This window comes from Dermacentor silvarum, chromosome 5, assembly GCF_013339745.2.
Source record: "Dermacentor silvarum isolate Dsil-2018 chromosome 5, BIME_Dsil_1.4, whole genome shotgun sequence".
Classification (NCBI taxonomy): Eukaryota; Metazoa; Arthropoda; class Arachnida; order Ixodida; family Ixodidae; genus Dermacentor; species Dermacentor silvarum.
Genome location: NC_051158.1, coordinates 108,741,902 through 108,755,124, shown reverse-complemented (window position 1 = coordinate 108,755,124; position 13,223 = coordinate 108,741,902). Strand labels below are relative to the sequence as shown.

The 13,223-nt window shown below is 44.5% G+C and overlaps 1 protein-coding gene across 1 annotated transcript; it reads left to right on the top strand.

Annotated features, from left to right (window-relative positions):
* Positions 1-1,102: 1,102 nt before the first annotated feature.
* On the top strand, positions 1,103-3,011 carry LOC119454318 (putative nuclease HARBI1). The gene is made up of 2 exons (XM_049667180.1): positions 1,103-2,134; positions 2,656-3,011. Exons 1-2 carry the CDS (start codon positions 1,337-1,339, stop codon positions 2,809-2,811), a joined length of 954 nt encoding a protein of 317 aa, XP_049523137.1. The 5' UTR covers positions 1,103-1,336; the 3' UTR covers positions 2,812-3,011.
* Positions 3,012-13,223: the final 10,212 nt, after the last annotated feature.

Genomic DNA, 13,223 nt, shown 5'->3' with positions numbered 1-13,223 from the left:
GACATAGTGGCTTTGGCATTGCATTGCAAAGCCTGAGGGTGCGGGATCAAATCTTTGCTGCAATAGCTGCATTTCAATGGGGTGAAATACAAAACGGCTGCGAGTCCCTCACTACAGCATGCCTCATAATTGTATTGTGATGGTGGCACTTAAAATCCCAGAATTTAAATTTTTAGAGAGTATGTCTCGGAGTGCTCTCTTGCAAGACTTTGAGACAGCTGGTAAAACATTACCTTCCTCTTCATTACTTCAGTTCATATTTCATGTGGCCATAGCTGGGTGTCGATTTAAAAATTTAGGTTGATCAATTCGTACCTTTTAATCGTATATAATCCAAATTCTGGATTTATGTTCATAAGGCAAATACATGCGATGACTGTCACCATACACACATTCTGAAGAAAGAATTGAATCGACAGTTGCTCCTATTAATACTGCAAGATTTCCCTTCACTCCTATAATCATACATGCTTGCTCTTTGCTGTAAATTGGCAATACAGAAAATACTGGCTCTTGCCCGATTTTATTTAGGTAAGCTTACATTGCGATACGTTAATCTAATAACCCGTAAGTTAATTGATCAGTTTGGCCAGCCCTAGTGGTGATGCTGCTGGTTAACTTTAACTGAGTGTGTTCCCACATCTCTTTCAATGCAGTTTTCTTGTTATTGTAGCCTACGGTTGGTGCACCAAAATTTTTTAAGAGTTATGACTCATCATTGGAAACCAGCACTGAAAACAGGCATAGAGAAGCCCGAGGATATAGTGCTGTACTTCATTTTGTCTTTGTTTTGTTTACAGTGCTGCTTTTGTAATGGTGAACTTGCTTAACTTTTGGATTTATTGAAGCGTGAGGAATCACTGGAACAAGTTTACTTCTTTGTCCATTACACTTAACACTATGGGTGTTCAAATAGTGACATATTCAATAGAATATAAAATGTTTTGTCATTTCTAAACAAATTAAAATTAAGAAGTTAGTACGTAGCACCTCTTTCTAAAAAAGTTCAATTATTTCATACATGCGTGCATAGGAGCTCTTTCCTATATACAAATTCCTATATAAGTTACCTAAAAATGTAGAAATGTTAGTGGGCCTCTTCGATTATGCAATCCCGGACTGTCCGCAAACCGTCCGCGGCTTCCGGTCTGACTGGCCCTGACAGAAGAGCGCGTCACAAGTCACGTGATCCAGCTGTCTGGGACCGTCCGAGATTTCGCTCGAAGCACCGCAACCGGAAGTGACTCTCCTGGCTGCCGTCGTCTGCTCTTCGCTACTCGTAGATAGCCATTCTCAGACAGTGTTCCAAGCAGTCAGCCGTGTTCTTTTCGCACGCATGTCGTTTGCAGAAATGGCAGGCGATTTAAATCTCGCTGCTGCTTTCATTGACGAGCTCGCGTTCGACTCGGACGACGCTTTTGAGTTTGAGTATGATGAGGATGAGGAGGCAACTGACCTTTTCGTCGCCTCCGTGACATCTCCCCTCCTAGCAAGAGACGAAAGGAACCGAGTGCCATTCTACGTGGAAAGCGTCGTGTCGCATTACATGGACTTTGAATTCATGAAGCTGTTTAGGCTGTCGCGAAGTACGGCGGCAACTCTCACTGCTGAGTTTGAAGCTTCTGCGCACTACCCGGAAGGCTGTCGCGGAAGGCCGAAGATCTCAGCCGAGAAGACAATGCTTATCGCGTTAAAGTACCTGGGCACTCAAGCGTCAATGTACAGCATTGCTGACAAATTCGACGTGAGTGAGTCGACAGTGCACAGTGCAATTTGCCGCATTCTTGGGTTCCTGCTCTCAATCAGCGCGCGAGAAATTCACTGGCCGGATCACGATGAAGGAGCGCGGAACAAACGCGCATTTCAGGCTCTATATCGCCACCAAGGATGCGGAGCTGGCCTTCCAGATGTAATCGGGGCCATCGACGGCTGCCATATCCGCATTGTTAGACCCACGGAGCGCGAGGAAGATTACTACAATCGCAAGAAATTTCACTCCATCATCCTCCAGGGCATCTGCAATGCAGACATGGTGTTCACCGACGTGTTCGTCGGCTACCCTGGGAGAGAGCCCACGACGCCCGAGTGCTGGAAGAAAGCTTCTTCTTTGAGAACGCCACGGCGAAGTGTGAAGGTATGGAGTATAATATTTTATAAATTCATAATTAAATTTTTGAGGTTTCATATGCCAAAGCATCTGATTTTAAGGCACGCCGTAGTGGGGCATTTCGTAATTATTTTGACCACTTGGATTTCCTTAAAGTGCGCCTAAATGTAAGTAGACGAGCGCTTTTGCTAATTGGCCCTATCGAAAAGTAGCCGCCGCGGCCACTGGGCTACTACGATGGATGTTTTGTAAATTGATACTTCTGAAGTTTTCATTATGCTGTTCGTTCAGCTCTCTGTGAGAAAGAACAGCCCAGCATGGCTGATCGTTATGTCTTTCACGCGTTTCGCTGGAGCCGTAAGCAAGCACTATAGTGTGTGCATTTGTTATTTGTTCATAGCTCGAATAGTCTGTCTGTAGGTTATTTTATGAAAACCATGTGTTGGCACATTTGCAGCACGCCTAGCTTGTACATCAGTTAGATGGCATGCTTATTATGCAGACATGTTGTTATGCCATTATATGAAGCATTACAGGTATTCTTGCAGGAGGCTACATCTTGGGTGATGCAGCTTATCCACTGCTGCCCTGGTTGCTGCCACCCTACCGACAGTGCACGGGAAACTGGCAGCCTTGGATGGAGAAATTCAACGCCGTTCACAGTAGGCAGAGGGTGGTTATTGAAGGCACGTTTGGGATTCTGAAGGCACGATTCCAGCGTCTGGCCTACATCGATGTTGCGTCAATTGAAAAGGCAGTGGAGATTGTCATGGCAGCCTGTGTATTGCACAATATCAGCATGAAATGTGCTGACGAAATGCAGGATGTGGAAGGAGTAGACAGTGGCACAGATGTTTCACCGACAGATCCACTAAATGCGCAGCAGATGTCCTCCCTGGCAGCCAGGATAAAGTTTGTTGGCATGTCGCCTGTTCGACATGATATGGGGTCTGTTAGAAAAGTAGCTGACATGCTTTTTTGCGAACACCTGATGGATATGAAGCAAGCGCGCTTGCATCAGCTGACCTTGAACCTTCGTGCGCATGCGCAAATTTTTTCTCGGTTGTCGGTAGCGTCAGTCGTTGGGACGAAGCGTTTGAGTGAGGTAGTGCGCAATGCTCTCGTCGGTTTTTTTATTGCAAGGAAAATGGCGGAGCGACTGGAGCAGCACAACTGCATCGAATTTTGCTAGGAACTGGGTGACAGTCAAGTGGAAACCATTCGGGAGAGTCAGACGGCTGTTGGTGACGATGCTATGAGCAGCACACAGATTAAGGAGTGGCACAACCGGTTTAAAGACGGCCACACATTGGTGGAGAGCGAACCACGCTCCGGTCTGCCATCAACATACCAAAATGACCAGGTCATTGCCGAAGTGAACGCTGTGGTAATGTGGGACCGTCGTGTGACTATCTGAGAAAGTGCGCAAGAGGTGGGCATCAGCATTTTTTCTGCACATTCCATTATGACCGAAGATTTGGCCATGAAGAGAGTGGCGGCGAAACTTGTGGCGAAGCTGCTCACGGTGGAGCAAAAGCAACTTCGTGTTGAAGTTTCACAGGAAATGTTGGATTCCACAATCAGTGACCCCGAATTCATTAACACCATAATCACTGGTGACGAGTCTTGGGTGTACGAGTACGACCCAGAAACGAAATCCCAGTCGTCACAGTGGCAGCATTCCACGTCACCAAGACCAAAGAAGGCCCACCAAGTGCACAGCAACGTCAAAGTTATGCTCAGTGCTTTCTTAGACTCCCACGATGTGGTACGCCACGAGAACGCACCACAGGGTCAAACAATCACCAAAGAGTACTACAGGGATGTCCTCCGTTGCCTACGTGATGCTGTGTGGCACAAGAGACCAGAGTTGTGGTCAACAGGAAATTGGCGCATCCGTCACGACAATGCTCCTGTACATTTCTCGCACTTGATTCAGTCCGCGGGCAGTTCGCAACTTCCGGTCCGTGAAAAAACGAACGCGCTTCCGACAACTCTCGGACCAGTGGGCGGAGCTTCGGAAGCTGTCCGAGCAAAATCGAATGCGGGGCAGCTGTCCCAAGCAGTCCGGGACTGTCAGGGACTGATAATCGAAGAGGCCTAGTGAATGACTGGAAATTATCTAGCAGAAGTTATATGCCTCGTGGGTGGGCTCAGGAACTGGTTCTACTGTGACTACTTTGCAGTAAAATTATTACCAGCCTCTGTTGGCATCGGTCTCGTTCCCTTGATACTAGTGTTATCCCTTATTTTTGAACAACCGCGTATGTTCAACAATTTTAAAATAGTGAGTAAGAAACACAAATTGCATAAAAAATTTTAAACAATTGGAAATTTTGAATATTCGCACTCCCTACTTGTCACCTTTCTTTGTCAATTTTGCGATGTACAATATTCCTTTGTGTTTGTGCAACTCCAGGTCTTATTTGCCTTTTTTTCTTCACGCTCTTTGAATGCATCATTTATTTTGTTGTGCGTGAAAAATGGTAATTTCAGCACACACGTGTTGCATGAACAGTGCAGAGTGCTTTCACGTTCAGTCGCTCTTATGGTCCTGAACAAATGCTGCATATAATGATGCATTTGGCCACTTCACCCTTAATGCCTTGATTGTATTGTGAAATGTTAAGCTGCCATTATAATAATTAGGTAATTTTAGTCTTGGGCTATTTAATACTCAACAAGTACACTTGTGCCACTTCTTTATATTATGTTGTAAAATATATTGCGTCATTGCATGCTAGTCCATGGTAAAGAAGTCAGCAATATTATGAACGGCTGTTTGTATTTTGTGCAGTTGGACATAGGAGACGGGGTGGGCTGGTGAAGCAGCTTGTAGACAGGATCAGCCTCAGCACCAAGCACCAGCCAACCAAATTTGCGAGGGCACTCCTTCGCGCAGTGTTTAGCCCAGAGGAGCTAGAAAATAGCTCCCTGCATGGCAAGGTTTGCCAGGCGAATAAGGAGGCCAGGCCTAAAAAGGCCTTGGACCAGCGGAGGCTTGAGGCTGTTGTAAGTGAATCATACCACTACATTGTTTTAGAGAAGTTCAAATTACAATGTGTGGACAGTTGACACAATTCAGGTTCGCAAATGGACTCGGTTATTAATTAATTTCTTTGATTGGTTTCTTTCTTTGCAGCCCACACGTGCTCCCTCTTTCACGTAGGCGTAAAGGAGGTGAAGGGGAGCCTGCCTGCAATGCTGGCTCGTGGCCAAGTTCGCTAGTGTCTTTTTCCTTCACGACGTGATCAACAGTAGTAGAAAAAAAATGTCAGCAGAGCTCGGAACGTTCTGACCAGTGCACTTGTATATGTGAGGACGACAAGTGCACTTTCCACTGGTCAAAACGCTGGCTTTGCCGACATTTCTCGTTCTACGACTGTTGATCACTCCCATCTTCCTGTAAATTTAAGTCAGTGGTATTGGTTCTGCCAAAAGTGTTTTATCCTGATAGTTTTATTCTTTCTTATTTGTTCTGCTCTGTCTTATCGTTTGTAGCCTAACTGCTGTATTTAAAACAGGCATATCATTTGTTTGCCGTGCAAGTGCTGAAGCAGTAATTATTAGCGCTGGGTAAATATGCAATATTAACACTAACATTTTGCATTTTTTGTAATATTTTTGTAACAACATGCAGGCCATTTGAATGTGTTTGAGGCACACAGGTTCTTCAGCAGTCCCCCCCCCCCCCCATAACTTCTGCTGATCTTTCTTCGGCAACCACTGCGTTAGCATTTTTTGAAAACTAGTCATACAGCAGGCATTCTTCTTTAAAACATTTACAGCCGCCGTGGTTGCCCAGTGGCTATGGTGTTGAGCTGCTCAGCACGAGGTCGCAGGATCGAATCCATGAGGGCGAAATGCGAAAACATCCGTGCACTTAGATTTAGGTGCACGTTAAAGAACCACAGGTATCCAGATTTCCGGAGTCCCCCCACTACGGTGTGCCTCATAATGTGTTCGTGGTTTTGGCACTTAAAACCTCATAATTTAATTTTTAAAACTTAATTATAGCATTTTATGTGCCAAAGCCACTATCTGTTATGAAACACGCCTTAGTGGGGGACTGCGGAATCATTTGGACCACCTGGGGTTCTTTAACGTGCACCTAAATCTGAGTACACGGGTGTTTTCGCATTTCGCCCCCATCGATACGTGGCCGCCGTCACCAGGATTTCATCCTGCGAACTCGTGCTTAGCAGCCCAACACCAAGCTACTAAGCAACCACATCAGGTTCATTCTTTCTTGAACAGCTTGTTTGCAACCAGTCTCTAAAGATGTTGAGAGGCTATTCGTGCATTCTAATGACAATTAGTGATGTGTTTAAAACATTTTTTGTTCCTGCTGTTAGCTGTGTTGCACCACTCAATGCAGGCGTGGTATCTAATTATACCAAAATAATTTTCCTGCTGCATATATATGTGCCTGTATTAGAAAAAAACTGATATTTGCCCACCTCTAGTATGTACACTGCGAGAAATCTTTGTTATACTTTTTCTTCTTTAAAACATAATGCATATTGTTTATAGAGGTCCTGCTATGACAGCAAGTTACTGTATTCTTTTACGCCATAGACTGAAGGAAATGTGCAAACTAACCACTTCGCTTCACATAGATTTTAACACGTGTGTTGGATTTGCATAATCCTTTTTTGTGTTCTTTCTGTCTTGGTGTTGCAACCGATCTAGAGACTTTTGTTGTACAAACTATGGCCTTCGTTTTTTATATGTTGATCTCCCCTCAATACTTCACATTCTCGATTTAGTCTTTTGTGTGATGTTTTGGTAGCGTAGAAGTTTTCTGCTCGGAAGGAAGCATTTGGTATATATCTTTTGTTGTCTTAGTAACATGTTTAATTATCAGGTGGGCTTTAATTATTCATTCTAGTCAGTATTTATTTTGTTTGTGCAATTATGGCATGCCCCATCTGTGGCAACTGAAAATTCACATAACCCCATGTAGTGTAAAATGTGGTTTCTGATGTGCTCAGTTTGATACCTCAAGATTCTGTTTTAAACGGGGGAAACTTAATCTGAAGCTTATAAATACCATATTTACATGTAAATAATGTAACCACAAATATAACACGATGGGGTGGATACAAAAAGTGACGTGCCGCTGTAAAGAGCAAACTACACATAGGAGTGGATAATCACAGGTTGATTTAGTCATCGGTATATGGCGACCTACTATTGCAAAATAGAAACTGAGTGCATGCTCAACTTACTTGTCACACCTCACATCCTTGTCACTGTTGGCAAGAGCCAATTGTTTTCCTTAGAAACCTGGTGCAGAAGTGCAAGCAGCTTCTGCTAATTATAATTTGAATTGCATGCTACATTTGCTATAAAACATTTTAGGACGTTCCCCTTCCTCCACTGTATAGTTTGAAGGCTAATAAACTAGTCATTTTGCAAAAGTATTGTATGAATTCCTCTTCACAAGCTGCGGTCTTATGCTCTATCACACAGGCAAAAGCAGTGGCCAAATTGTAATATATGGGATACATAAAGTATGGTAACATAAATGATACATCAAGGGAGGGCACATAAAGGAAACTTAAAAGCAGTGGCCGAATTTCAACATGGAGGATCAAAGTGCGGTAGCATAAGTCATAAATAAAAGGGAGGACACACGAAGGAAACATAAAAGCAGTGGCCAAATTTCAACATTGACGAAACATAAAGTACGGTAAATGAAGGAAACAAAGTACGGTAACATGAAGGATACATAAAGTATGGTAACATGAAGGATACATAAAGGGAGGACACATGAAGGAAACATAAAAGCAGTGGCCAAATTTCAACATGGAGGATAAATAAAGCACGGTAACATGAAGGATACATAAAGGATACACGAAGGAAACAAAAAAGCAGTGGCCAAATTTTAACATAGAGTGTAGCGAAGCGTTGGAACCCTGTAGTGGGTCGTCCGCTCCAGCGCCTTGAAGTGGGTCTCCTTCTCCAGTACCTTCTAGTGGGTCGTTTTCTTCGGCTCTTGATCGCCGCTCGTGCTGAGAGTCCATGCTGCGCTTGTCCTAACTGGCCGTTTGGGCGCGTCGGCATCAATTTATACGGACCTCTTCCCCTGACGTCGGCTGGTAACCGCTGGGCCATCGTCGCCGTTGACCATCTCACGCGATACGCCGAAACCGCTGCCCTTCCAGCGGCTACAGCACGAGATATCTCGTTGCCTCCTTCCCGCTCCACCGATTCATACTGCGCCACGGTCCACCCCAGGAGCCACTCAGCGATCGAGGCCGTGTCTTCTTGTCGGAAGTCGTCGAAGCCATTCTCAAAGAGTGTCACGTCGTTCACCGCAGAACTACTGCTTACCACCCACAAACAAATGGTCTCACGGAGCGATTTAACCGCACTCTCGGCGACATGCTCTCAAGGTACATCGCCGCCGACTACACAAATTGGGATGCCATTCTGCCCTTCGTCACCTACGCCTACAATACCGCCCCTCAGAGTACTACTGGCTTCTCACCGTTCTTCATTGTACGGCCGCCACCCGTCGCACACGATCGACACAATCCTTCCATACAAGCCAGACACGTCTGAGTATACGCCTCTATCTGCCACAGCCAGACATGCTGAAGAGTGTCGCGACCTTGCCCAGACCTTTACTACTAATTAACAAGAGCGGCAGAAGAGCATTCGCGGTGACACCATCACTTTTCTGCGCCCACGTATTGCCCTGGGGCGCTCGTTTGGCTCTCAGTCCCTACCACCGCAACTGGACTCTCTTCGAAACTAATGCCCAAATACGAAGGCCCCTATCGTGTCGTCGAACGCACGTCCCCAGTAAATTACCTCATCGAACCCGTTGAACCATGTTCGGACGTGCGTCGTCGAGGGCGCGACATCGTCAGTCTGGAGGGCCTCACGATATACCATGACCCACTCATGGTGACAACTTGTTAAGTCGCCGGGCGGCTGCCTTTTCACACCCGTGGTAATTGTAGCGAAGCGTTGGAACCCTAAACTGGGTCGTCCGCTCCAGCGCATTGAAGTGGGTCTCCTTCTCCAGTACCTTCTAGTGGGTCGTTTTCTTCGGCTCTCGAGCGCCGCTCGTGCTGAGAGTCTGTGCTGCGCTTTTTGGACAGTCGCTCTTGCGCTACTGAACCAATTTCGTATTCAAACACCCCTAATTTTTCACAATAGTATGTACAGTACTCACGGATTGAAACGGGACAGGCAAATTTATAGTAGATCACTCCTTATGTGCAATTACTCGAGAGTACCATGTCATGTTGCTTCAAATCTGGTCACAAAAGGTGACGCGGACTCTGATCTAAGCGTACGAGTCGAGATTACGCCGATGTCACACGAACTACCGACGGTGGAAACAAAAGCATGCGCATTGGTTAGGCCTAAATTGTCTCGTTTCAATCCGTGAGCACTGTACATGCAGCAGCCTAAAAAACTTTACACAGAACCTTTACACAGAACTTCGAAATACTAAGGAAGAGAAAATGATGAAGAGACACCAAGCAAAGGAGCCTAGTTATGATTTTGCAAGTAATGACATTTTTAGCAAGAAAATGCATTTTGATGCATCGGTGCTATTAGGTGCTCAGTATACAAAGCAGATTGACAATTTATTAGAAAATAGCAGATGGCGCCCTGCAAGCGAGAAACCTTCAATGAAATTGGCTGTGGTACAGACTATTAGCAACTACTTTCAAAAATACAAAACAAACAATATTTTACAGAGAAAGATTCAAATGTTTCCAAGCAACAGGTGGCATAATTACCAGCATTTGCCACTTCATCAACATCATCCGGCTCAGGGTTATCTGTTAAAAAATAATATAAGTAACTGTTCCTGTAAAAAAACAATTTGCAAAAATGTATTACCTTCACCACACTCCACTGCCGGTCGCTGGTAAGCTGTAAGTAAACGTCCAGGGAACATTGCAACACAGGAGACAGGTGTCCCAACTCTGCTCCCTTTATGTGTGTTTGCCACCCACTTGTACTATCGCCACCCACTTGTACTGTCTTTCAAAGATGTTGCCTTACAAACCACTTCTGATTCACAACTCAGTGTAAAACTTACTTGCTGAAGATGGACCAGGGAAAGTGCTTGGAGGGCTGGGTAGCGCTGACATCTCCCGCTTCAAACCTAGTTGGCTTTGTCACCTTAAACATAAATAATAAACAATGTAGAACCTACCACCAGCATGACTATAAGTACAGAGTTACCTTACGCTTTTCCATGGTGTCACTCTCGACGTCAGACTGGTACTCCAAACGAGGCAATGCACGACGAGCGTCGTGATAATTGCCTAAAATTTGTAAAAATATAAAAATCCAAGGTATGGATAGGGTCGAACTTGGTGATGCAACTTACTGAACGTTGATTTAATGATGATATCGTACATATGCCACCCCTTGGACGGCTTCACAGCTTTTTGTACTGGTTGAACTTTGTTGCTGCGGCCAGGGGGCTAGAAGCACTTCCTCCCCTCACCCATGAGCAAGGCACAACAGCTATTGTGTTTTCTTCTGTGAATTCGACTACTGAAAACTTCATCTGAAAAGAAATAAGTACAATGAAACGGAAAACAGGAGTGGTGCACCACGGTCCAGCGTAAGCGTTAAACAAGGGGACTTGGCAAGGTTAATTTCCTGGAGGCACTTATGCATGAATCACCGCTGAAATATATACCAGAAAAATTGCCTGCTTTTACCCCAAATGTAAGACTCGTTACAATACAGACTGCAGTTCTGAGGGCAAAATTAGATCAAGCTTCAATCATTCTATTGCTTGCGCACATGCACTTTTTTCGTGCTACAAGCTTTGAATAAACAGAAAACTAACGAAATTCAGACTAAATGAATGAATACTGCAACAACCATATTGAAGCCACATCAACTGTGAAAAGCTTTAGGCTTCCTTTCCTCAAGCTATCCATGAATACAATCCCCTTCTTTGGTACCAATGCCATGTGTGCATACTACCACCACCCTTGCTGCTTTCCTTTCAAGGAAGTGCAAGTATCCCTAGCACACCATTCAGTGCTCAGTTCTGAAGGAAGCATGGCTCACTTTTCTGAGCTAGGAGAGCTCTGCATGTTCTTTTTCGATACACGCCCCTCACATTTGTAGGCTTCTTAAAGCTGCACGCACAAACAAACCTTGCCAAATGTGTTTGTTGTAGGCACAAGGTCCTAGTGTTAATATATATATATATATATATATATATATATATATATATATATATATATATATTGGCACTCAACAGGTGTCCCACACACCAGTATTCACTGATATTATCTACAGGTAACCAGCAAATACTTGAACAACACTGGCATATACAAAAAAATCAGATTGGCAAATCTTAAACACAGTCAAGTGCGCAATGGAAGTACCTCAGCTGTTGGCACATAAAAAATTGATGTGAAACAAGAATACTTGGCAATGTAACCACACCAGGTATATTCATTAATAATACAAACAAATCTTATGTGCTTTGCAGGATTGGGCAATGTATTTGCATTGGAATGTGAAAGGTGCGGCAAGTGAAACTGGTATGCAAGAGAGGTAACACAACATACATGTCTGTGTAAGGAAGCATCACCAGTTTTTTTTTTTTTTTGCATTCACAAATGGACCAACACCTGATGGAAGACAGTTTGTCAACAAGGAAAATGCCAAGCCTTGAAGAATGAAAAGGGTAGCTGTAAAGGGATTCTGTGCTCAGGAAACATTTGCCAATGACACATGGCTCGCCATTCTGTCCGTGTGCAATGCTGTGGATGACAACAATGTCATCTATTCTGCAACAGTTATCAGCTTCTTTCAAGCTCAGAGTGAAATATTCAAATTTCACTGAAGTGTACACAGGAGCTTTGCAACCTAGGGGTAAGTCACTTCCCTCATGTCCACCAAGAAGCTGATACACTGTAGTGCGACTTGCTCCAGCCAGCTCTGTGAAAACTGCTCTCTCCTGCATCCTGTTGTAAAGCTGGCTGAGAGAGGAAAGCCGGACCTGCGCAACAGTTTCTTAACTGCAAGTTATTCTCAAAAGGAAATGCAGAGAATGCATCTAAAGTTCCATACACTTCAGAATCAGCAGCCGGATGTAGCAGACAATGCACATTATAGAACACATTATTTAGCCCATAAAGCTCTGCCAAATGCTTTACAAATTGGACCAGGAGATTATGTGCGTAACCTCCATGTTCCTGACACAGTCCATGTGTGCTCAATATGGAGGTTGCTGCATACAAAGTCAAGAAGTTGCGATAAGCTGCCTCCAACAAGTTGTCTTTTAAAATTATTGGCCCTGTGTAGTGCACAAGTAGGCGGAATTCTGTGGCCTTCCACTTATCCTTTTCATCGAGCCTCCTTGGCTTTCGCACAAATTCACAAGGGACAAAATTTTCTAGCGCTGAACTATTTTCTAGCGCTGAACGCTCCAGGGGGCCGAGGCACACTGAAAGAGGGCCAGAAAGCCAAAGGTTGACAAGCTTTCGTGCTACCCCTAAGGACACCAAATGCATTGCATCGAGAGGGACACTTTTAATGCAATCAATTGGCAACTCAGTCAAAATAGAGACGCCATGGTGGTGATCAAAATATGTCTGCTGACGAAATGACTGACCAGTCCTTGGAATTCCTGCAGTTGGTGAGAAGCATACTCTGTCTTGGTAGCTACCTTCGGCCGTGCATTTTGGGCAACCGTTGTAGCTGCTGTGCCCTTTTGTTTCGAATATGAAGCCCGTGCAGGTGCATCACAAATTATACTTATTTCTACACTGATCACTGATCCACGGACTGAAACTCCACTACAAAAACATCCTTAACATCATTAACAAAAAGCCTCAAAAACTCGTTGGCACAGCTCGACTTTGATGGCCCAACAAATGCTCCCACAATAAATGGCCTTTCCGCAACAGTAGAACCACAACAATGTACAAGGCACTGAATAGGCCAGAGCTGCTGTCTCGAACCTTTTGCCAAAGGAATTCCGTCTACATTGAACCTGAGGCTGATGAGTTGTGGGCAACATTCTAAGCAACTAAGGAGACTGTCCAGACCGGTCTTAAGGCCATAATGACAATAAAATCCCAGAGACAATTTTGCAACACCTGCTACC

Excerpts from the sequence above, each read along its gene's own strand:
- LOC119454318 (XM_049667180.1), top strand. The coding sequence starts at position 1,337 with ATGTCGTTTGCAGAAATGGCAGGCGATTTAAATCTCGCTGCTGCTTTC. Across the intron at positions 2,135-2,655 it reads CGCCACGGCGAAGTGTGAAG|GAGGCTACATCTTGGGTGAT; the intron begins GTATGGAGTATA and ends GTATTCTTGCAG.